Genomic DNA, 25918 nt, shown 5'->3' with positions numbered 1-25918 from the left:
GTCTTTAATCACATTAACTTTAAAACATGTTAGACTTAAAAGACTAAAACACCTCACTGAAAATCTTATACAACCTAATCTGAATGAGAAACAGCAGAAAACACACACACAAGAAAAACAGCCTTTTTTCCATTATTCCGTTTTTTTTACAATTAAAAAAATGCAACGCATAAATCCTTAAAAGATGACAAAGAATTAAAAAACTGCATTAGTGAATAAATTTATTGGTACAAGTTATTTGTGTACAATTTTAGAAAGCTATAATTTCACATTGTTGATTAAGTAAGGAATAAAACACTTGAGGGCATGCTGTTATAGAAAAATCATTAACAGTAACAATACGAAGTTACTGTTACCACCCGGAAGTTGATTATTTTCCAATAACAGCATGGACGGCTAACAGTGCATTATTTTCATCTAACAGCACGGTCTGAAGTGTGTGTTCTTCCACTTATACCACAGCAATTTGCCAAAGATTACAATGTTTTATTTATTAATGAACAACACGTTGTGCATTTTAACAGTTTAAATTAATTTTAACAGGTAGATTTAATGTTGTGGAACATCTGAGAGACAAGTCAGTTCCTGTTTACACCAGTCTCTCTCTTTCTCTCTCTCTCTTACTAAAAAAAAAAATGCAGCTTGTCCTATTACTCAGAAACCAGAAAGCGTGAACTCCTCTTTCCTGAAGACTTTAAAAAGCACCGTGACTCTTACGAAGCCCTGACACCTGAGACTCCTTCCATAAATATTACATAAACATCTCCTAACAAAAAACTTCACCACATCAACGGTTCTACATTTTACTTTGTTAAACAACACATTTTTAAAATGCGTTTATTATTAGACTTAGATTATGGGACGCGTCCACCGTGCAAGTCCCTGTGAATGAGCTGTTACTATAGAAACAGTACTGAGCGCATTAGACCGAGCGCATTAATAATATGTCATTAATATGTCAGAACTGCTGTTATAGAAAGCCAGATTTGAGAATTCCACAGCGCTGGGGTATAAGTTATTTTAGTTCACATTTTTCTTCATACAATATGAGATACAAAAACGATTTGTACAAAAAGTTATAGCAAATATGATATTTCAAACATTTTTCTCCACCTGCATCAAACTTATGCGATCAACCCAGACACTCTGTGTCTGAATTTCGTTCATAGTTTTCTACGAGACTGACGCATTGCACAAGTAAGGCAGAATAAGGCTTAAAAATAATTCAGTGCACAAATCAAATAAGAACTACATTATCATTCAAATGACTTTTAACATACAACTGCTTTGCTTTTCTCAGTGTGTGATGCTGGACTAAGTTCAGTTCGATTCAGTTCGGGTTTATTTGTATAGCGCTTTTAACAATGGAAATTATCACAAAGCAGCTTTACAAATATTTATATATAAATTCCAGATATAACTTTTCAATAAATATCATTTTAAATTTATAAGTTCATCCTTAATAAGCAAGCCAGAGGTGACGGTGGCAAGGAAAAACTCCAGTTTCCAGGAAAAAGATTCCAGCTTCAAGAAGGAGCTATGACTGTTTCTTTTAATTAATTAATTAAAAAAAAATTTTTTTAGCTTTTTGTCCATTTTAGTACATAACTGATCAAACTGTGTCTTTTATTTATTTATTTATTTTTTTTATAGATTACTCCCCTGTGCATCTGACTCAGCTGCTCCAGAAGGCTGAGGTCATCGCTGGCAGGATGCTCCCCTTCTCCGTCTTCTACCGCAATCAGAACCAAGAGTACTTCGACTACTGCAGGTGCGGGGCTGGTACCATAAATCACACACTCGCACCACAATACACTGATGCGGAGCTGCCATGTAGTGTACCAGAAGGCTTTAAAAACTCCATGCTGTACTCTTAGTAATACCCTAAGACAGGTAAGAAGAAAGAACGTGACATAAAGAGGAAGAATTCATAATATGTTTTAGACTGAAAGAAAGGACAAAAGTAATAGGGATGCTGGAAGAGGAAGAACCTGCATATTGAGTAATGAAAGGCTGTAACTTCTTCATTAAAAGAAAAAAAAGTGGTGTAGTTTAAATCAGACCATATAAGGCAGCAAATTGGTTATCATCATAATGAGAATTTTCTGTATATAATAATATGAATATTATTCACTTTCATAAGAATCAGTTGTCAAACAGCTTCTATTACTATTACTAGAAGTGGGTTTTTTTCTGTGGAAAATCTAATACATGATCAGTTAAAATTCTGGTAGTTAAAAGCATCTTTTAAGGTTTGTGTAACAAACAAAATGTTTTCTTTTTACTGCTTCTAAATTGCTAAATGAAAAGGGTGAGAGACATGCCTTTATTTGTGCATTTAATATGAAGCAATATAAATTTAATCACAAATTGTACTATTACTAGAATCTTGGTACTGCATGATACAATTAATTAATCAACCTCCTACCACAAGCTGTGGCATGTGACAAAATGCTAAGCAGGCCAGGCTGACCTGTGTTTTTAGATCAGGATGGCAAGGAAAAGATCCAAGTGTGTGTGAAAAAGCGTTCGTTATTGGGATGGACAGGAGCCTCAGTCACAAAGACGCTCGACTGGCTTGTGTTTAGTCGGACCATAAGGTTGGAAATTGTAGTTGAATTCGCACACTTGATGACCGTGATGCTTGTGCGTGATTACGATGTTTAAGGAAAAACAGAAAGCAGCTGTTCTTCAGGTGGCTGTTGGTTTTTACTTTAATTTTTCACACATATGTACATAGTGTAATATTTTTCCATAAATATTGATAGATATGATGCTAAAAAGCCCTGTCCATGTTTGGGGATGCTCCTGAAGGCGTGTGTGTGTGTGTGTGTGTGTGTGTGTTAGGGTAACATAAGATATGGAGATAATGGTAACTATTTAAAACACTTTTATATTTTCATGGCAAAAACTTCGAGGTCAAAATGACACTAATATTTAATATTATGTACATTATGTTTCATATTGGAAAAAAATTAAAATAAAAATAAAAAAATCTACTAAATGGGTTGTTTTTTTAAAAAGAAATATCTTTCTCTCTTTCTGTTTCAGTAATGTGCAAGGAGGCCGAATGCTCCCCTCGGTGAAGGACAACAGCGGAAGTCACGGCTCTCCGCTTAGCGGCAAGCTGGAGGGCATCTTCTTCAGCTGCAACACGGAGTTTAACACAGGTGAGCCACCGCAGGACTCTCCGTACGGCCGCTACCCGCTTCCGGATCAGCGCCGAGGAGCTGTTTGGGCCCGACACGCGCCTCTACTTCGGCGACTTTTACTGCATGTACACGGCGTACCACTACGTGATCCTGGTTCTGGCGCCGCGCGGCTCGCCCGGAGACACCTACTGCAGCGAGAGGCTGCCCGAGCTGGACGCCACCAACAACCGCTTCCTGACCCGCGTGTGCGGTGAAGACGGGCGCGTCGAGTTCCGCCACGCCCAGGACGTCATCCTGGAGATCATCTACACGGAGCCTGTAGAGCTGACCCGCGGCACCGTGGCCCAGATCAGCGGCCATCAGCTCATGAGTCTGTCCACCGTCAACGCCAAGAAGGACCCGAGCTGCAAGACGTGCAACATTAGCGTGGGACGCTAACGCTCAGCCGGGACTTACTGACCAACTGTGTCCAATCCACATATCACACAACTGAAGAACTCCAATATTAGCATGTATGCTAACTACCCAATCCTCTGATCACACCTCAAGCCCTGCAAACATTAGCGTGGGATACTCTCACAAACTGAGCTGTCTCCAAATCACCAGAAGTCAAGAACTCCGATATCACAATGCGTTACTACACACCATGCCTAATCCTTGGATCACACCGAAATATTAGCGTGGGGTGCCAACACTTCCACACAAACTCAGTCTGGACTTGCTAACCAATGATTTGTAGATGATACACATGAGAACACTTCAAGAAGACCACTAATGTTAGCATCACTACTCACTACTAACCGTGTGCGTGTGCGTGAGCGCTTACATCACACGTTCCAGGAGCTGCAACATCAGCATATGATGCTAACGCCGGCTAATGCGCAAAACATCAACTCAATTAACCAACCTTTAGATCCTGCACCAGTAACTGAAGAAAATATCGTGGCTCCAAAAGAATTCTGAAACTGCGAAACCACTTGTGAGCGTCCGCGGCGCTGTTGGTCTCCGTCACCGTGGTGACACCAGCGTACGTTATTCTCTACACGACTGAAGAGGCGTCTCCTGTCCTCACTGCTGTAAACTTTCGGACATTAGAAACGAAGGAATGTTCCTGCATTTTTCTTCAATCCACTGCATCTGTAGTGTGTAAGATTACCACAGGAAGGAATTTCATCATGATTTCCTCTACTGGAAAAAGAATGGAAAAACTCTTCGTTCAAAATTCACTCATAATGGAAGTCTCAGTTCAGCTGCTGTGTTTCGTATAAATGTTTATTGCCAGGGTTCAAAACTGAAAGTTCATTCTGAAATGGATGAATTTGTGGTTATTTTCCCACAGCGTGCCCGAATGCTCGAATCTGATTGGCCAGAAGGTGCGCAGTATTTCTGTGGAAGAGCACAGGTAGTTCTGACTGTAACATGAGCGATAGTTCATTTTAATGCACTTATTCGAATACGTTATTGTTTCTATAGTAACAGCTCATGCACAGGGACTTGTACGGCGAGCGCTCCACATAATCTAAATCTAATAATAAACAGATTTAAAAACAGATTGTTGTTTAACAAAGTAATTCTTATAATCGTTGATGTGGTGAAGTTTTTGGTTAGGAGACGTTTATTTAACATTTATGGAAGGAGTCACGGTTATCAGCACTGAGTCTCGTTTGTGCTTTCCGTTTTCTTAGTGTTCTCAGTAAAATGACGGGCTGCACAGTTTGTGTGTGTGTGTGTGTGTGTGTGTGTGTGTGTGTGTGTGTGTGTGAGAGAGAGAGAGAGAGAGAGAGAGAGAGGGAGAGAGAGAGAGAGAGAGAGAGAGAGAGAGAGACTCGCAGACATTCCACAGCGTTAAATCTAACTCTAAGCTGCTAAAACGTGTGCCGTGTCGTTCGTTAATAAATTAAACAGTGCCATTGTTAGCAAATCGCTGTGCTATAAGTGGAAACACACACAAAGGCCGTGCTGTTATACGATAATAACGCACTTTTTGTTGTGGTAACAGCCGTCTGCTTCGCCTGCTTTATTTTCGTATAACAGCACGGTCTGTGGTGTTAGTCCTTACTTAACATGCACACAAAAGCAGGAAAGCGTAAGTAAACCAAATTCCTTTTTACTCTCTTGCTCCAGTGTTGGGAATTTGGAGGAACGTTGGAAAAACGTAAGGAATTAAACACTTCGGAGCGTGGTGTTAAAGGAAAACACTCAACGACCTAAAATGGAGTTACTGTTACCACCCTGAATAAGATAACAGCACATCCCAAAGTGTTTTATTACTCTATTCCTTACACCACAGCAATTTGCCGCTGATTACTTTTTTAATTAATTAAAGAAAAACACATCGTACTTATCTGTTTAGAGTTACAGTTAGTGTTGTGGAACGTCCATGAAACAAGTTATCGCTTACGTTACAGCAGCTATAAACAGTCGTTCCCTCAGCAGTCTCTCTTTTTTTCCCTTTCTCTCTGTTAAAATAAGATAAAAAAAAAAAAAAAAAAAACCCACACAGCTTGTCATATCACAGAGAAACTGTTTTTACAGGTTTACCTCTGACTGTTACAAAGCGCTGACACTGGAGACTCCTTCCAAAATAGCTAAATAAACCTTCACCGTATTTAATCTGTGTATGTTGAGCGTGCACCGTACAAGTCACTGTGTAAGTTGTTACTACTGAAACAATAATTCTGTCAGAGCTGCTGTTACACAGAATTCATTCATTAACTCCTTCTGACCAATCGGATTCAAGAATTCAGGAGCGCTGTGGAGGTGGAAAGAAGCTGCAAAAAAAAAAACAAAAAAAAACGTAACTCGTTCTCTCATGTCTGTCTCATCACAACATTTAAAATTTAAAACTACAACTTTTACACTGAATTATACAGTCACATATTTTAACATTTATTGACGAGAAACGAAAAACTGCCCTTAGATTTTATCAGAAATGAGTAAACAGGGTTTTTCGGCAGTACAGGGAAACACGTCAAACGTCTTGCCTGTGTAATCCCACATACGCTCCACATGCAGTGGATTAGGTCAGGTTAAAAACGCTGGAGTACTCCTTTAAACAAAAACAAAGAAAGGTCTCAGTTTCCATTTACACATCAACACTGCTGAGGATTTCAGTGACGATGGAAAAACAGTCGACAGTCACTATTACTCCAGGGCTAAACTTCTACTGGATGGATCTGAAACACGGATTAACCCTCGTGCAGGAGAATCTCACTCTCCTGAAATGAAAACATGTCATAAGAATCCACCTTTCCTTTCCACAGACGCATCCTTTATTTCAAGCATCAATTCAGTTACTGACTTTTTAGAGACTAGTTTATTTTTTACACATCGCAGTTCTCCTTTAACCAGTCCTCACTTTTTATTCCGTTTATGTTTCTTTTTTTTTTTTTCCTGAAAGAGCAGCATGTGTATTTGTGCATTAGCGTCTGCGTGTGTGTGTGAGAGAGATGATGTGCTCGCCAGCCGTGATTATTGCGCATGTTCATGGTGAAATGTGTTTATGTTTACGTTTGCACACCCTCGAAACTGTGCTCTTGTATGCCAAAGGTCATACGGTGAGAGAAAAAAAAAAAACGCTTAACGTTCCTTGATAGACGAATTCAATCCGTCAGGTTTCTAGAGAGGGCTGAAGAAAGTGAATATCGATGCAAGCAAGTGAGAAATCGACGAAATGTTATCAGATCTTCTCACGGACAAACTTGTTTGAAGAAGCAAAAAAAAGTTTAACATCGTCTTGCAAATATTTAACGAAATCTGTTGTATCCAGCCTTAACTGTATAGTCTTATTATTATTATTATTATAGATGTGATGTAAATTATTGTTAAATGACTCAGTAATTTTAAAATCGGCTTGATGAAAAATGGCACTGCGCTCACTAGAAGTGCCAGTACATACAATATTACCCATAATCCTCTAAGAGAAACAGGCAAGATCTCATGATAATAATGAAAATAATCAGCTTCTGGGCGTTTACAGAAACTCTGCTTCGCCTCGGACAGCACCACCATAATCGCTGATTACTTTCCTATAACCACACGCGGAAGTGTTTTATTCCTTGCACCACAAATTAGCATTCGATAAATAAAAATAAACATTTTTATACAGCTCCTGTTCTTATCTATTTATTCCTCCATCATAGAAAGCATAAAAAGTGCAGAAAATGATACGCTGCGTTAAAACAGACATAAAAAGCTGGAATTCTGTAGCACGCTCACAGAAATAAACTCAAACACACCTTTAATCAAATTCACATTATCGTACTTTGGCTTAGGGAGAGCGTCGTATCCTCGTTTAATCCTCTCTCTACCTGTTCTCACTGTGAAATTAGAGCTTCTATGCGTGATTTGTGCATCTAGCGTTTGGTTTAAACAAACAAACAAACAAACAAACAAAAAAACCTGCAACTGAATATAAAGTGCTATATTTTGATACGAAGGTGCACGAGTTTGCCAATTTTTTTTTTATTTTGCCATAATTATTTAGTAATTTTAAACATTTTACATATATTTAAAAAATCAGCTGCTGTCAACTGTTTGATTTTCTAAAACTAAAAATAAATGCACCAGTGATTATACGCACGGCACGTGAGTCAGCCCCTACACGTGTACACTTTCCACCCACGTGGCTCACCAGGAAGTATGCGAGATGCGACGTGTGTGTCAGATGGCGATTCTGTCTCTGGCTGCTTTGAGGTTGTGTTTTTTTCCCAGCATCCCTTTCAGCAGCCTCAGTCTGTCCTTCAGAGCATTGTAGCGGTCGTATTCCTCCGCCATTACGAGACGGTCCTCTCTCTGTGCACTCCTTAAAAAAAAAAAAAAAAAAACAAGGAAGAGATATGAAACAGCACTCATCACCGGCACCTGACGTCTCCCCGCTATTGCCTTACACTCCGATAGCTGTGTACAGTGACGACTCCGACCGAACCTTTAAACACAATGTACATATGTGTACAGGGAAAACAAGCAGTTCTGTCTCTCTCAAACTTTATCTGTCTAAGCTTCTCTCTCACTGTTTGTGTGGAGAGGCTACACACACACACACACACACACACACACACACACACACACCTGTATCCTTTTGGCAGGTGCTTCTGTCAAAAAAATTTTTTTTTTCCCTGTTCTGAGTTTCTTGATGTGTTTCTGAGAACCAACTGTGACTGTTCAATAAAGCTATGTGTTCATGACAGCTGCCTCACTTACCTTGTGTGTGAGTGTGTGTGTGTGTGTGTGTGTGTGCGTGCGCGTACGTGTACCTGCCATTCTTTATGAGAAAGTTCTTCTCGTACTCTTTGAGAAGTGTTCTCAGTTGCCTTTTCTCCATCCTTGTCTGTTTCAGCTGCCTCAACACCTCCACCCTGTACACACACACACACACACACAGCTTTAATATTGTACTGCATTACTTAAAGGTGCATTAGGTAAGATTAGGTCTCTAAGAGTTAGGTGTGTTTGACATTGGAATGATTCCCACCCAGTGTCTATATAATGACTGACAGGAGCTGCATCCAAACACAAACACATTCCCGACAGGAAACACAAACACATTCCCGACAGGAAAACAGTTTTCCAAACAGGTTTTCTCACCGACTACATCCATTTGTGCGAAGGCCACGGCTTGATCCATTGTTTTGTCATGTTTTTTTTTTTGTGCTACATATCTTCCAGGTTATTTGAACAAGTAAGGAACAAAAAAATCGACTGTTGCAGCTTTAAAGCTTGTGTGTGTACCTGTGAACTAAGTGTGTATCATTTGTGGAATCTGTTGCTTGCGTGACCATCTGGGTGATGAAGACAGGATTAGCGTCCTCTTCTCCTGGCACAAGATTCACATGGACACACTCTTCTGAGCCTCTCTGCATCACACACACACACACACACACGCGCATAGATGAGTGTTAGATGTGTGCTCGTTTTAGTACAATGTAGCCAGGATTACACTGTGCAATGTCTTTTAAGATTATTACTCGTCACGCTGTACGAGACGATCCCAATAAAATCTTGGCCAAATACTATAACATACTGTGCGACAACGTGTCGGATTATACGATGATGATCCTCTAAGATCTGCGATTAAAGAAAACTACCCCGTTCTGTTTATGTCATCAATCAGTGTGATCTGAGCTCATGGACAGAAACATTCGTCGAAGTAAGGTCGAGGTATTAAGGATATTTTTCTGTCTATTCGCATGTTTCCTTTAGTTTGTGCCTTTACTGTTTTTGCAGCTGTCCTGTGATTTTTGCGTAATCTTGTGCCGTCCTCCTATTGGTGGCTTTTAGGTCCATGGTGTAGCAGCGCTCACACTCTGATTTTGATAACATAAAATTCCTGACTGCCAGAATTTCGTTGTTGGCTCTGTTTGGTCGTAATGACACTAAACTGTCCACGTCACGTTATTTTGAGGCCACGGTTTCAATTCATGAGCAAAGAATTCTTTACAATGTGTGATGTTTGTCTGCGACAATTTGCCTTAGAGTTTAAACCCGGGTCAATTCATACATCAGACACAACTAGAAGGGTCAGTAAATTACGTAAGTGTGTGTGTGTGTGTGTGTGTGTGAAAACCATACAGTGGTACTGGTCTGTGTGTTTGAGCTGTAGAAGGCCTGCTTCACCACATGGTATCGGTCATATAGCTCTTTCATCACACTCCTCTCTTCTTTAGAACTCTGCAGAGAAAAAATGCACACACACACACACACACACACACATCACGTAGCATCACATGGTTTTATACTCGAGATGGATTAAATGCACATATAATTTAGCAAACCAACTGCTCTCGTATGCTACAGCATAACTCGTTATATGTATTTTAAAAAGGTTATTTAGCTTTACTTCAGAATTACAGCTGAGAAACAATTCTTTATCAATGAAATGCTACTAAGAATAATCGTTCCTTAGCCTATTTTTGTCTAGAGATTTAAAAACATACAAGAAAATTGTGATTTTTTTTTTTTCTTGCCCAAAAGATTTTAAACCGACCTTTTAAAGAGTATTTTTTTTCCTAGAAATGCTGATGTACTGTATTATATAAATAAAGACAGCTGGTTGATTGTATAAGAAAACGCACCGGCCTGCCGTGAAGACTCTCGTAGTAAAGAAGACACTTCTGCAGCGTTATCTTCTCCAGAGCTAACTGAGCGTGAGACATATCCTACACACATGCAAAAAATACGTAAATGAATAAAAATTAAAGGAACAAATGTCGTTACAATGATGGGATAGTGTGGAAAAAAAAATCAATCCCACACAATCACCAGGCTCTCACCAAACATAGTGCTTTTATAGTTTTTTATTTAAAAAATGAAAAGATCCAAAAGATTACAAAAGATAGGAGAGAGAGAGAGTGTGTGTGTGTGTGTGTGTGTGTGTGTGTGTGTGTGTGTGAGAAACCTGAATGCGCTGTGGCAGGTTCAGTTCCAGTCGTTTCTCTTTAAGCCGCTGAGTTAACGTGTTCACCGTCTCCTCCACCGCGGGTTTGTGTGGACACACACTGAGCTTCTGGGCTTTAGACTTTTCTGAAGTGTGCACACACTGTCTTGATCTCAACTCTATGGAGAGAAGGTAAAGAAGGGAAAAGTGTTTGTGTGTTGAAGGCGATGATGAAAACGAGGCTAAAGCAAGGTGTGGTTTACTCGTACCTTTCAGCTGCTTGCGTGCTTTGCTGAGGTCCGTCATTAACTTCACCCCTTCACGATGAGCCATTTTATCATTGAGAGCAGCCTGCATTTATTTAAAAAAAAAAAAAAAAGGATCTGAAATTTCAATCTGGCTCCAAAAAACCTCCACAACCCAACCTTCAACATACATACACTACAACAGTGTTTTAGGGCCTACTGTTTAAAAACAAAAATACAGGATTTCAAGAATAAAGTCATTATATTTTGAGAAAAATTCATAATATATGATGTTATGGGGAACAAAAGTCCCAATATTTCAAAAATAAAGTCATGACAGAATGGTGCACATCAGAGCAACAAAAATAAAGAAATAAATACTTTACAAATAAAGAAATACTTAATCGCCTGGTGCATCAGCACCAGATTATTATTAGTATAAGAACATCCTCCTTCAACAAAAGATACCATTTTATCACAGTATTATGACATACTCGAAATATTCTGACTTTATTCTCGAAATATTCTGACTTTATTCTCGAAATATTCTGACTTTATTCTCGAAATATTACGACTTTATTCTCGAAATATTACGACTTTATTCTCGAAATATTACGACTTTATTCTCGAAATATTACGACTTTATTCTCGAAATATTCTGACTTTATTCTCGAAATATTACGACTTTATTCTCGAAATATTACGACTTTATTCTCGAAATATTACGACTTTATTCTCGAAATATTACGACTTTATTCTCGAAATATTACGACTTCATTCTCGAAATATTACGACTTTATTCTCGAAATATTACAACTTTATTCTCGAAATATTACGACTTTATTCTCGAAATATTACGACTTTATTCTCGAAATATTACGACTTCATTCTCGAAATATTCTGACTTTATTCTCGAAATATTACGACTTTATTCTCGAAATATTACGACTTTATTCTCGAAATATTACGACTTTATTCTCAAAATATTATGGCTGTATTCTTGAAATATTACGACTTTATTCTTGAAATATTACGACTTTATTCTCGAAATATTCTGACTTTATTGTCGAAATATTACGACTTCATTCTCGAAATATTCTGACTTTATTCTCGAAATATTACGACTTTATTCTCAAAATATTATGGCTGTATTCTTGAAATACATATTTAAACAACACAGTAAAGAAACAGTATAGTTTGTTTATTGCATGTCCATCCATCAGTTTATATATTTTAATTAACCCTCATGTTTTATACCTCTATTATTATTCAAAGTGTGTATTTTGGAAAATCTCACCTTTATCCACACATGACCTGCAGTATTACTGTAGTCAGACTTGCTCTGAATCAGACGGTAAAGTGTTTATTCCAACTCCATGTACTTTTCGTTTTATTACTGTACATTTGGTCCATAACGGTTGCTTTATGTAAATGAAACATATTTATACCTCAGCACTGTTGTATTCTCAGTTCTGATTGGTCAGAAGGTGTTGATTAATTTTCTGTAATAGCAGCTCTGACAGTAGTACCAGCTGCAAGGCAAATCACACGTTTGTTCGATTATGTTATTGTTGCTATAGTAACAATTTACAGGGACTAGTCTGGAGGACGAGTCATAATCTAAGACTGTTGTGTTGTTATTTAACGAAGAAAGACATTGTTGATATGATGGAAGTTTTCTGTGTGGAGATGTTTATTTAACGGAAGGAGTTTATTTTATGGAAGGAGTCTCCAGTGTCAGAATCAGTAAGTTTTCCGTCACGGGAAAGTCAAGACAGAGGAGTTTGTGCTTGGTAACATGACAAGCTGCGTTTTTTTTTTTTTTCTTAATTAGCTTCAAGAGAGAGAAAAAAGAAAGGCTAGTGAGGGAACGACTTCTATAACATATAATGACGTTCCACAACATTAAATGTAACTACAAAAGGATAAAAAAGTATGAAGTGTTCTTCTTTAATAAAGAAAATTTAAATTTAAATATCTTCAAACTGCTTGATTATAATAGATAGGAAACAGTTCAGGAAGTAATGTTATAGGAAAATCTAAATTTTGAGGTGTTAACACTAATTTCACTTCATCACACCATCCTGTCCTTGATGAGTTTACTGTAACAGCACACCACCAAAGGTTTTATTCCTTCTTTACATTAACAAACACTCCTGACACTCACACACACACACACACACACACACACCTTGTAGTTGTGGATATTCTGGAAGGATTCCTCAAGGCTCCCGATTGCTCGCTTGAGCTTCTGAACACGCTGACGCAACTGAGAGATCGACATCTCATGGGAACAGTTTGCATCATCCTTCCTGCTAACGCGCACACACACACACACACACACACAGATCCAAACAAAACTAAGATCCTGGTAACCTATAGCCCAGTATCTCAACAACAACACATGAATTAAACATACAAAAAGAGATGTTCCTACACGACACGTGATTGGCTGGAGGGTGCACAGGAGGCGGAGTCTTGTCCAGTGCTTAGAGTCTGAGCCTGGTTTGAGATTGGACAGTGAACAGAGGGACTGGGAGGGGCTGAGGGAAGAAACAGGAAAGAAAAGTCATTCACTACTATGAAACGTGACAAGGTATTTTCACTATAAATTCATAACATTCCTGGAGTAATTAAAAGGATTAAATGAGTACTTATTCCCATCTGAATTTAATTTTGTTTGATTTTTTAAAATTTGACGGTTCATCAAATAACACGCCAACACGTCACCTTTACATGTGCGTAATAAAAAAGGTGACTATAGATGTGTACCTAATAATCTGCCAGCTCAGTGTATTTGATCCAGCAGTAACACACACACACACACACACACTCAGAACATACAGCATGAACTAGCTGTCTCTTAATGCAAAACATGTGACTGGAGTGGTTATGCGTTATTTTCATTCTAACATTTAGTGAAGAATGGAGTACTCTTATATTAGTTTTTTGATAACAGAGGAAATATAACTATATATATATATATATATATATATACTCTTACTGTATATAGAGTAATGAGCAATAGAATAGATAGAAAACGTATCTAAACACAGAATCAGAGAAAGCAGGAGAAATAGGATGATGAAGAGGTATTACCCCTGATGCAGTGGCTAGATGCTGAGTTGATGTCCTCCTCCATCAGCCTGGTAGTGTGTGTGTCAGGACTCTGAGTGTGTGTGCAGCTATAATCTGAGGCTACATGCTTGCTCTGTGACATCCTGGCCTCAGTGTGTGTGTTGTTGCTGTGTGTGTGTGTGCTCCCAGGCTCAGAGTATGAGCTTTGGCTCTCAGTTTGTGTATCACCACTCAGAGAGTGTGTGCAGCTCGTGTTAGACTGCATGTCCTTCTGGCTGTGTGTGTCTCTGTTCTCGAGTCTCTGGTGTCTGGTTTTGCGATGCGTCTCGTCACTGGTATCGGAGTGTGTCTCGCCGTCTGTGTGGCTGCTGTCTGGCGTGCGGCGCTCCGGAGCAAGGCTCTGTATAAATAAATAAATAAATACAATACAATATTGGAGGGATGCAGTTTTTTTAAAACATGGTTACAAGGTCAACATGCACACATGCACACACACACACACTCACAGAGGTTCTGTTTAAACAGGTTGCAATGCCTGCACCCTCTGCTGACTGTCTGGCGAATTACAACTGCAATAAAAACACCTTCATCCAACATATCCGACTCCCTCTGCTCACAAAATTGCCTTTTAATGAAAGGGGGCAGGCACTGCAACCTGTTTAAACATAACCTCTATGAGTGTGTGTGTGTGTAGCCTGCAGGTTTCTGCTGTATAATTTAATACATTTTTACACTATTAATTATATTTAATAGTACATTTATATGAATATTACATCTCTAGAAATACTTTGAAACATTACAAACTACACATTTAACAGAAATACCATGTGTGAGCGTGTGAGGCAGGACTGATCCTTCTTCATTAGGCATGGTCTAAAGAGAGAGAGAGAGAGAGAGAGAGAGAGAGAGGTCATCATCGCTAGCTGGTTATAAATGCTTCTACTAATAAACAAAATTAGAACAATTACATTATATACTTATTACTGACTTCTTGTTGAAGTCTCAATTCTACTTTACCAGCAGCTCGGACATTAGTGCAGGCTGTAATGCGCTCATTCTAATACGTTATTGATTTTGTACTAACAGCTCATTCATACATAGAGACGTATACTGTGGCCGCTCCACATGAAACGAAGTTAAAAATGTGTGTAATCTTTGGTGTGGTGGAGTTTTCTATAAAGAGATATTTATTTAACATTTATGGGAGGAGTCTCCTTAAATTTAGGACAGTGAATGTGATGGCAATGTTTAAATGTTAACGTTTGGTTAAAATGCTGCACAGTTGAACAGGTACACGTACACAAACAGGATTAAAAAACAGACTGTAAACCATGAAAAAATGTTGTGTGTCTGTGCGCTATATACAATACATATGTGCTAGAGTATGTAGTAACTCATTGTTATAGAGTGGTAATATCTTTTACACCACAGAGCTGCTGAATTCTCGAATCTGAAGGATTACTTTTCTATAACAGCAGCTCGGACAGTAGTTCTAGCTGTAACATAAACGGTAGGTTTATATTAATGCACTCATTCTAATATATTATCATTTCTATAGTAAGAGCTCATTCACAGGGACTTGTATGGAGGATGCTCTACACAATCCAAGGCAAGTAAAAATGGATGAAAAACATGTTGTTATTTAACAAAGAATAATGTATAACTGTTGATATGGTGAAGCTTTCTGTTAGGAGACGTTCATGTAACATTTTTGGAAGGAGTCTTCAGTGTCAGCGCTTTGTAATGCTAAGTAAGTTTTCCACCACAGGAAAGGGGAAACTTCAGAGGAACTTATGCTTTCTGGTTTCTCAGCTGCATTTTTTTGCCTTGGTAATTTCAAGAAAGTGATAAAGAGAGGCTGGTGTGGGAACGACTGTTTATAGCTGCTATAGCGTACATAATAACAGGAACTAGCTTGTCTTGCGGATGTTCCACAACATTAATTGTCACTATAAATGGTGTTGTTCATTAATAAATTAAAATTGTAATCATTGGCACATCACCGTGGTATAAAAGGAATAACACACTGGATTATTTTCCTATAACCTCAGGCTCAATGTGTTATTCCTTACATAACAAACAACGATGTGCGCAGAAATCGAATTGGTGAATTACTGTGGGATACATGAGAGAAAAGCAGGTTTTAATTTAAAAAAAAAATGTTCATTTTAAACTTTTTGCTTTTACTTTGCATCCACATCATAGCTGTGCTTTCGTAGAGTGTGCCATCTGGTGGCTCCGCCCCTTCTGCTATGTAAAACAGTGCAAAAAGCATCCAGCGTTCCACGCTGCATTTTTTTGGATGTTTTAATGTGTCAGTCTTACTAAGCTCCTCAGTGTGAATTCAATACTTGCACATGAAGTGGATCATTTGAGATGCTGTTTGTGTGCACTTCCTTCTGCTGAGTATCTTAATGATCTTACAGTATGGATAACTACAACTACCACTTACAGATATTTACACCAAAGACTCTTTCATTTCCTGTTTAAATGTCCATAAGACAGAAATGTTTCTGCAGTCCTGTTGGAGTTTTTGTGAAATTAATAAGTGAGTGTGTTTTTAAGTACAGAGACCTGAGACAAGTTCAGATAAAAGGTAATTATTGTGTTTGGGAACCAAGAAGAACAGGAACGGTTGTAACACTCACTCCTGTTCAGGACGACTCTCTGTATGTCCTGCTTTCTCCTTTTTCTCTGCCTCAGTCCCTCTCTCCTCGCTTCCTCTCCTCTCATCTATGTCCACTGTGTCGAGTTTTGAGATGAACCTGTCACTGAGACAGAGATGATTAACACACTGAGTGGTAGTTTTGCTGTTGGCTGGGGTTGAGTGAGAAATGAGGTAAGAGGTTTTGAAAAGAGATGTCGATAATTTGGGGAAAAAAAAAAAGACTGTAGGCAAATAGAAAAAACACGGTAATATTGTACTAAACTTCAACACAAATCTGACCTTTTGGAGAGTGGGTGTGTATCAGCTGCAGTTGGTGGGAGGGCACTAATTTCTTTAGCCACACCCATCTTGACATCACACACCCTCTCAGAGGTATAAGACTGCTCCTGGGAATTAAGCAAATAGTGGTATATAATTTAAAAAAAAAACAAAACAAAACAAAAAAAACCACACACAGACATACACACACCTTGAGTTCATTCTCACCTGCCGTAGTCGTGATATGTCAGTAAGATGAGGGGGAGACAACATGGATTTCCTGCTGTGTGTGGTGTGTGTGGTGTGTGTATGGCTGCTGTTGCATGAATGTGTGTGAGCTGTGTAGCTGGTGTGTGTGTTTGGGATCAGATGTGTGTGTTTCTCCAGCAGATGCAGCGTAAGGGTGTTGCACATGGCCTGCTCCTCCAGCATCCTCGGGCCCTCAGGGACGCTGCACACACAGATTATAACAAGTTTTTATATTAAACACACTAGAGCACTTAATAATAAAGCTTCTTAATAAGATATGTAAGGAATAAAACGCTAGGGGACATGCTATTATAGGAAAACAATCAACTCTGGGGTGGGAACAAAAACTCTGCTTCATCACACCACCCTGTTGTTAATTATTTTCCTATACCAACATGAACCCAAGTGTTTTATTCCTTATATAAACTATAAGATCCCTTTTTACACCTCAGTAACTTATTAAAGAACATCAGCATGTCATACTTTTTATCCATTTTTAGTTACATTTAATGTTGTGGAACGTCCACAGATTAGTTCGCGTCATTTGTTATAAACAGAAACCGTTATTATAAACAGCGTCTGTTTCTTTGCTCTCTTAAAAAGAAACTGCATTCTCTTCTGCCCTGAAGACATTATTGTTCGGAAAACAATAAGTTACAGCTTTACCTCTGACCATTACAAAGCTCTGACACTGGAGACTCCTTCCATGAATGCTGAATAAACATCTCCTCACAGAAAACGTCGCCATATTAACAATTGTACACGTTTTTAAAAATCAGTTTATGTGAAGCGTCCACCATACTCACTGTCTAAGCTGGTACTATATAAATGATTAAATTAACCAACACCTTCTAGCCAATCAGAATGTACAATCGCCATACAGCCAGTAAACATAATTAAAGATTTCCTTTATGTATGTCATTATAATATATATATATATATATATATATATATATATATATATATATATATATATATATATATATATATGTGTGTGTGTGTGTGTGTGTGTATGTATATATACAGTACTGTGCAAAAGTCTTAAGCACATGCAAAGAAATGCTGTAGAGCAAAGATGCCTTCAAAAATAATGAAATTAAATGTTTCTACATTAAAAAAAATACTATAAAGAGCAGTAAACAGTAATAAATGAAACAAAGTCAATATAAGTCGATCCTTCGCTTTTAAAAAACATAGTAGTCTCAGTGTGTGCAGTTTTATAAGGAAATGAGCTGTAAGTGTTACTGAGCATCTTGCAGAAGCAGCCACAGTTCTTCTGGAGACTTTGACTGTCGACTCGCTTCTTATTTCTGCAGCGAAACCCAGCAGCCTTCATTATGTTTTTTTATCTGAAAAGTGTCTCTTATGGAATCTGCTGCTTTCTTTACTGACATACAAACATTTTTTTGTAACATTTAATTTTTTGCTGGAAAACTAATGTTTGGAATCTAAAATGTTTTTGTACTGAATCAATAACGTAGAAGTCATAAAATAAAAATCTATAACAAAGTTTGTACTAAAAAAAATAGGGTGCCTTTTTGCACAGTACTGTGTGTGTGTGTGTGTATATATATATATATGTTTGTTTTATTAGCAACACCGTATCTGTCTGTCTCTCTGTTATGTAATGAAAATGAGCTTTCAGTGTGGATCATTTCTCTCCCTCGCAGTTTTCACTCTCACTTATGGTTTTGTCAGCTACATTGAGTCAAAACACATAGACACACACACACACACACACACACACTTGTTTACTTACGGGTTTTGTAAAGAGGTGTGTGTTTCATCACACACGTCATACTGTTGAGCAACAAAGGTGGGAGCAAGTCGTGCTGTATTCAGAAAATAACTAGTCTTCACCCTATTAAAACCAGGGTTAAACAGACAGACTAGCATTGTGGGTAATAAAGAGCTTGAGCTTCTGAGCTCCCACAGCTCTCAGCACAACCTCTCTGGCCCTGAGTGGGTCACTTAGCCCCGTTCACTTCCCTCTAAGGGGTGTGCTTGTAAAATACAGTATGTTCCCAATGCTTTGCCCTATTTAAACCTGCCATTTGAGGCCTGTCTTGAGTGCAATAATTACATCAGATCTTTATAAAGTTCACTGGTTAGCTCCTTAGAGAAAGCACTAGAAAGAAAGTGTAGTAGCAGCGTTTAAGCTCTTCGGCAGATGGCTGTATCTAACACCTTTTCCACACTAGGCTCCATTTTCCTTGACGGAAAGCGAGACCGCAGCATCAAGAGTTCAAGTGTTCAAGTGGAGTTTATTGTCATTTCAGCCATATACAAGTACATAGTGAAACGAAACAACGTTTCTTCAGGACCAAGGTGCTACACAAGACGACACAGAACAACACAGAACTACAAGGGACTACATAAATTATACAATAAAGTGCACAAGTGCAAACAAGTGCAGACAGCACAAGACAGTACAAGACAGTACAAGACAGTACAATGACTACAGCGCTGACCAGTACACAGTTCTGTTTAAAAGTGAACCTAGTGACAAAGAGTACAAGAGTACAATATAAGTAATAGTGTAAACATTACTTATTGAAATAGTGTAAACATAAGTGTAAACATAAGAGTAGCAGCCTATGAACAGTATAATATAATGAGTATTTATAGGAGCATAAACATGTGCAAAAACTTGCAAAAAAATTGCAGAGAGAATGGAGGATGTTCAGTTGTGTGTGTAGTTATGTGTGTGTGTGTGTGTGTTCCTTCAGTCCAGTTTCTGAGTATTGGAGGTGTGTGTGTGTGTGTGTGTGTGTGTGTGTGTTCCTTCAGTCCAGTTTCTGAGTATTGGAGGTATGTGTGTGTGTGCGCGTGTGTGTTTCTTCAGTTCAGTTTCTGAGTATTGGAGGTATATGTGTGTGTGTGTGTGTGTGTGTGTGTGTTTCTTCAGTTCAGTTTCTGAGTATTGGAGGTATATGTGTGTGTGTGTGTGTGTTTCTTCAGTTCAGTTTCTGAGTATTGAGGAGTCTGATGGCATGTGGGGAGAAACTATTGCACAGTCTGGTTGTGAGGGCCCGAATGCTACGGTACCGTTTACCAGACGGCAGGAGGGTAAAGAGTGTGTGTTAGGGTGTGTGGGATCATCCACAATGCTGGTGGCTTTGATGCAGCGTGAGGTGTAAATGTCGGTGATGGAGGGAAGAGAGACCCCGATGATCTTCTCAGCTGTCCTCACTCAGCATCAGAGCACAGGGAAAAGATTACTAATATGAGATGAGGGGAAGGTTGGGGCTTCAATGTTATTTGACCCACTCTCAATCATTCCTGATTTATATGTTGATTGGATTATCTGCCATTTTTACTTGGTGGAAAAAAACCCAGCTCCTTTGGCATATTTTTGAGGTCTAACTCATACCAGTGTGCTCTGACTCTTAACCTACAGAACTCCTACACAACATGTGTGACAGCTGGCATGTCTGCAGATGAGTAAAGAAACCGACTCAAGATTATTATAAGCCCTACTACTAGAAATTTAATGACTATAAATGAAAAATGACCCTGGCAGGATTTGTCTTTGAAACACACACACATACTTCTCAAACGTTAACTGAGATCACAGGTTCACACATTATTTTTTGGGCAGTTTTAGGATTGGTGTTTTTGTACAGCAGGTAATCAAGCACATATTTCTTAGGAACTGACACAATTCCTGCGCGTTTATTCACTGGCAGTCTATTGAGGGTCACTGACTGTATCTCGCCGGTGCCGAGAAATGTCTAAGTCCCCAAACAGACACAAACACCCCTTGTTTTAAACTCACCGGAAAATGCACGGTCCGAACACTGTGGCCAAGTTCTCGGAGGTCATGTGATTCCACTGACTGTGGGCAGCGACTCGAGACAGGAAGTGAAGAAGGTAAGACAGGATGTTGTAATTGTCATCAGGGAGATGATGCAGGGTTTCCTTCAGCGCCTCAACCAGCTCTGTTCCATCTTTAGAGTCTGCGCGTACACACACACACACACCGATTCTTATTAATTATAAACCCTAATAAGTGTAATAAGTACCCATGAGCGCCTCCTGCATGCACTTAGTGTGTGTGTGTGTGTGTGTGTGTGTTTGCTGCATGAGAATGCTGTGTGTGTGTGTGTGTGTGTGGGTGTGTATTTCCTGCAGGCACTTGCTCTGTGTTCGCTACATGTGTGTGTGTACCCATGAGTGCCTCCTGCATGCACTTAGTGTGTGTGTGTGTGTGTGTGTGCGCATGCACTTGCTCTGTGTTTGCTACATGTGTGTGTGTACCCATGAGTGCCTCCTGCATGCACTTAGTGTGTGTGTGTGTGTGTGTGTGTGTGCGCATGCACTTGCTCTGTGTTTGCTACATGTGTGTGCGTACCCATGAGTGCCTGCTGCATGCGTGTGCTGTGTGTGTGTGGTATGAGTCCACTGGGCAGTTCTCGGAGATACAGCTTGAGCAGAGCGGCAACCGTTGGCACGTCCACCCTCTCCAGATCCACACACTCATCGCGGTCCAGACACACACGCAATGTCCTGCAGCGTGGTGCAGAGCCACACACCCTGAACACTCCACTCTGCTGCAGACCTAGACACATACACACACACACGCGCAAAAACACTGAGGGAGTACATCAAGGCAGCTTAATGGCATGCGTTTGGGAATTTTTCAACCTCATCTCTATAGGCTAGACTGGTAATGTATGCACAATTATCATACGTTAGAACTCGACTAACTTCAACTCATTACTCTGTACTGAGGAAAGAACACCTCACCATATTTCTCCAAAAACTCCACCATGTTCTTGAGCACCAGAGGGACTCCATGCTGTAGCCGCCCAGCGTCTCTCAGACGCTGCAGAGACACTCCGAATACAGCCCGGGTGTCCGGGTCCTGAGTCGGCTGCTCGGGTTCCACACGAATGCGCCGTTTCAGCACCTTCACCGACGCCGCACCTCGCTAGGGTTCAGCAAAACATGCAAGAATGAAACACACAAAGATAGCAATCGATTGACTCTTATTTAGTACAGCCATATCTCATATAATATAATCTGTGGTTTAATTAGAATGAAAGGAAGTAAGTCACAATTCAGAGTGTGCTGCTGTTTGTAAAACACGTCTGATACACACTCGCTTTCAGGTTTATTTCCATGAAGGTCTGCAGAGTAAAAAAACACTATACGGCCAAAAGTATGTGGACACCTCGCCATCACTCCCATATGCCCCGACTAAAGATCCCATTCCAGATTTATTCCCCCTTTGCTGTTATAATAAGCTCCACTCTTCTGGGAAGCTTTCCACTAGATTTTGGAGCGTGGCTGTGGGGATTTGTGTTCATTCAGCTACAAGAGCATTAGTGAGATCAGGCGCTGATGTCAAGTGTTGAGTTTTTATAATTATTAGCCTGTTTGACTGGTCACTTGAATTGAAACAGGTTTCATCCAAATCACTCAAAACTAATCTAATGGCAGTTTTAATAAAATTTTGTTCTGTGAGAGGAAAAAATCATGAAATAAAAGCTAAGCTTTATGGTTCCAACAAATAGGAAAACTATTACTGCACACATTTCAGTAATAAACATTAAAACAGTTGGATTATGTAATGAAGGGGCCATGGATTTTTATTTCTTCTGCAGTTACAGGGGTCCTACAAACCAAAACAAAACAAGAAAAAACAATGAGAGAACCCTACATTCTACCTGCACTTTGCAGCTCATCTGTTGCTATACACAGTAAGTCAGCGTGGCGGCGGGGGCGTGGCCTAGCGTTAGCTGTGGACGGAGAGGAGGCGGGGCAAACCGGCAGGTAACGCGTGATGATTGTCACCTGTGTCTGATTTCTGGCAGTCAGTTTATTTGTGTCTGTTTGTGTTTTGAGTGACACCCGTAACCCGTGACCAAGAGAGAGACAGATTGCAAGACTGCTTGGCAGAGCTTGCAAGACACACACACACACACAAACACACACACGCCAAGAAGCGCGAACTTGAACCTAACAGAGCGAAAGCCGCGAGTGTTTTCTGTAGAGTTTTGAAAGTGTGCTGAAAAGCTCGGTCTGAATAAACGTTAGCTCGGAGCTCAGTTAAGATTCTGCCTGTCGCTCGAGTCTTCCTCCACACCCTCACACACCGGGGCTCTACGGTCAGCTAACTGTCAACAGGAAGGGACCGAGGAACCACCACAGGAACACAGCTGAGCAGCTTTTTTTGGTTTGGTTCGATGGATCATTCTCAGCTCACTGAAACAGTATGTACTTACTGGACACTTCATTACACACACCTCTCTTCTCACGTTCATTTTGACCACGAACAGTGTGTGTGAATCGTCCTCTAACCTTTATCAGTGTCAGGTTATGACTGAAGCGCCGCTGTTGGCTGGAGATTTTGTTAAGCATTTCTCCTGATAGACTCATATCAGCACCACACGTACTACCATATCGGTGCCACGGCTGTGCCGAAGATGATCCGCTACACAACACAAATCCTATCTGGTCAGTGATGGTCCCTTTCCAGGAGGCGTATGAGCTGCGTAACAAGAAACGGTTTACAGTCAGAAAACGTTTAGACAGTGTGACACACAAAGGTACTGATAAACAACTAACATGACCGAATGACAACAACGGATACCTTTAATTAATTAACCATCAATTATTAGTTATGCTTTGTTTTGTAGTGGTGCTTTATGGTACCACTTTTCCCTAAAGTTACTGACTCTGAACAGATGAGACACATCTATTGTTATTTTGTTGCAGGAAGAATGAACTTCTCTGTCTGTTTGCTAATCAGACCTGAGAGGGTAAATAAATATTTTTTAAAAATCTGAGACAAGTCTCGCCTTTCTGATATAATGTCTCCAGCCCTGTATCTAGTCTCTGATCCGATGAGCTGCCTTCAGCTAAACAGTTTACATAAACGCATATGATTGGATAAACTGTGAATAAATGGTTCATGTGGAGAAAACTGGAGTCGCTGAACTACGGCTGGTTCTTTCATCCGTACAGTATGTTTTCGAGGACTCGGTCTGGTACTTCGCTGGGTTCACATCCGCCGGATGACGACCCCTGCCTTAAAGATTTGCGTTTCTCGAAAAGTCACGCTTGCTTCAGTGGATAATCACCAGAATGCTGTAGATTTGTTCCTAAGCGCTGCTGCTGTAGTCATAACAACATCTCAGGACTCACAATCTCCTCATCCTGAACATCGTGAACACACTCAGTGCTGTTTGTCTTCACTCTTCTACACCTGTATATTGTAATGGTTTATAATTACACTAGCTGGTGTCACTCAGGAGAGGATGCCAGAGTGTCTCAGGGTTTCTTCCTCATGTCCTCTCAGGGAGTTTTTCCTTGCCACTGTCTCCTCCTCCTCTCCTTTTACATCACGTTAAGCTGCTTTGTGACAACGCATAGTATGAAATGCAATGATATTATATTAGTAGAGTTAAATGAAGAGGTGCTAGTTTTAATTAGTTACTCACACACAGTGATATGGAGGCGCTTGTTCCCATTTTAATCCCAGCTACATTCCAGCACGCCACTTTCCCATCAAGCCTCTTGGCTAGTCAGCTAGCTAGCAACGCCAACACTGTCTTCTTGGTTCCATAACCTTTAACACTTTCCACTAATCCGCTCTTAATTCACAGGAAATACATCACACGTCGTATATTTTTTAAAAACAACCGTCATACACGTCTGTATATCCGCGGTTAGCATCTTAGCTACAGCTAAACTCGTCCCCGCACCGCTGCTGTTTACAATCCGCTGCTCACGTGACTCAAACTATGTTGCCATGAGGATCGCGAGGACCGCGGTTGTCATGGTTACAGGTGCGCCGCTTGGATACGCCAGCTGCCTCACTTCCGGAGGGGATGCGGGGAGGGGCTTAAAATTAAAATAGTTTAAAATCCAAATGAATTTAATTTGTCATCTGGAACACGAATAATAAAATAAAAATAAAAAAGAAATGTTTTATTCATCCATTCACTCTCATATTATAGTATTTCTATAAACGCTTCGTGCTGATGTGGTGCAAAAGTTTACCCCCCCCCCCCCCCCCCCCTTTGGTTTATGAGTGAAAAAAATGAAAACAAAATGAAAAAATAAAGAAAAAATCTTCTTTAAGATATGAATTGTTTCACAGGTACAAAAACCTCACACTCACACACACACACACACACACACACACACACACACTCACTCACTCACACCACACACACACACACACACTCACACACACACGCACTCACTCACCCACACTCTCTCACCACACTCACTCACTCACTCACTCACTATACCGGCTCCATACATCTATAACACTGAGGATTAAATATGATCAAATATGAGTACACATTGTATGGTTAACATTTTATGGTTACAATATTTCTATAACACACACATTCGCACACACACACACACACACACACACACACGTAAGGGCAATTTAGAGTCACCAATCCATCAACCATGTTTTTGGGAGGTGACAGGAAACTGGAGACCCTGAAGGAAAGCCATCGGCAGAACATGTGAAACTCCACACAGACACTAAGCCAAGTTCAGGATCAAACCGAGGACGCTGGAGCTGTGACACAGCAACATATTTACTATTTAAGTGCTTAGAGCTAATGTTGTGCATGCACTAGCTCCAAGTCACATACCTGTGGCTCTCTGCATGATGTACAAAAATATCCAGCAAGCTACACAGTGTACATGTGCTAAACATTGCTCAAGATAAGCAAGTCAGATCACAGTCAGATCACACTCTTTGCCAGGTCTTTCACATAGACTGAGAATATTAGTGCTGCTGCATTATCAGTATAGGCCTATTAAAGTTTAGAGTCACAACTATAGAGTCATAAAAGGAGGGAATTTTAGGGAATAAACCCCACAATCCTGTTAATTAGTCGTAAACACAATGAAAGTGTTG

At 39.8% G+C, this 25918-nt stretch overlaps 2 protein-coding genes across 6 annotated transcripts in view; one reads left to right on the top strand and one right to left on the bottom strand.

Moving 5' to 3' along the window:
• The window catches only part of phyhipla (phytanoyl-CoA 2-hydroxylase interacting protein-like a), a 35105-nt gene extending 29441 nt beyond the window's left edge, over positions 1-5664 (top strand). Inside the window, 3 exon segments of the mRNA XM_026944307.3 lie at positions 1654-1771; positions 3052-3205; positions 3207-5664. Of these exon segments, the coding sequence (XP_026800108.3) occupies positions 1654-1771; positions 3052-3205; positions 3207-3590 (656 nt within the window). The 3' untranslated portion in view covers positions 3591-5664.
• On the bottom strand, positions 50-24842 carry LOC113545020 (protein FAM13A). Of its 5 annotated transcripts, XM_053237688.1 has the most exons (19): positions 24474-24842; positions 21775-21958; positions 21380-21586; positions 20804-20984; positions 17005-17227; positions 16798-16904; positions 16499-16621; positions 14675-14723; positions 13872-14250; positions 13210-13315; positions 12964-13087; positions 10797-10878; positions 10549-10706; positions 10226-10309; positions 9723-9821; positions 8883-9007; positions 8408-8509; positions 7786-7956; positions 50-1884 (listed from the first exon to the last, which is right to left on the bottom strand). In XM_053237688.1, exons 1-18 carry the CDS (start codon positions 24501-24503, stop codon positions 7815-7817), a joined length of 2505 nt encoding a protein of 834 aa, XP_053093663.1. In that variant the 5' UTR covers positions 24504-24842; the 3' UTR covers positions 50-1884; positions 7786-7814. The 5 variants fall into 5 exon arrangements, with proteins under 5 accessions (XP_053093663.1, XP_053093665.1, XP_034164060.2 ...); XM_053237690.1 differs by lacking the exon at positions 50-1884 and having other exon boundaries at positions 7125-7956; positions 16499-16615; XM_034308169.2 differs by lacking the exon at positions 50-1884 and having other exon boundaries at positions 7125-7956; positions 24474-24840.
• Between the last annotated feature and the right edge of the window lie 1076 nt (positions 24843-25918).

This window comes from Pangasianodon hypophthalmus, chromosome 10 (genome assembly GCF_027358585.1).
Source record: "Pangasianodon hypophthalmus isolate fPanHyp1 chromosome 10, fPanHyp1.pri, whole genome shotgun sequence".
Classification (NCBI taxonomy): Eukaryota; Metazoa; Chordata; class Actinopteri; order Siluriformes; family Pangasiidae; genus Pangasianodon; species Pangasianodon hypophthalmus.
Note: the sequence above shows the minus strand (reverse complement) of the source record. Positions and strands in the feature narration are given on the sequence as shown.

Excerpts from the sequence above, each read along its gene's own strand:
- LOC113545020 (XM_053237688.1), bottom strand. The coding sequence starts at position 24,503 with ATGGGAACAAGCGCCTCCATATCACTGTGT. Across the intron at positions 13,316-13,871 it reads ATCTAGCCACTGCATCAGGG|CCCCTCCCAGTCCCTCTGTT; the intron begins GTAATACCTCTT and ends TTCTTCCCTCAG. Across the intron at positions 13,088-13,209 it reads TCCAGCCAATCACGTGTCGT|CAGGAAGGATGATGCAAACT; the intron begins GTAGGAACATCT and ends TGTGCGCGTTAG.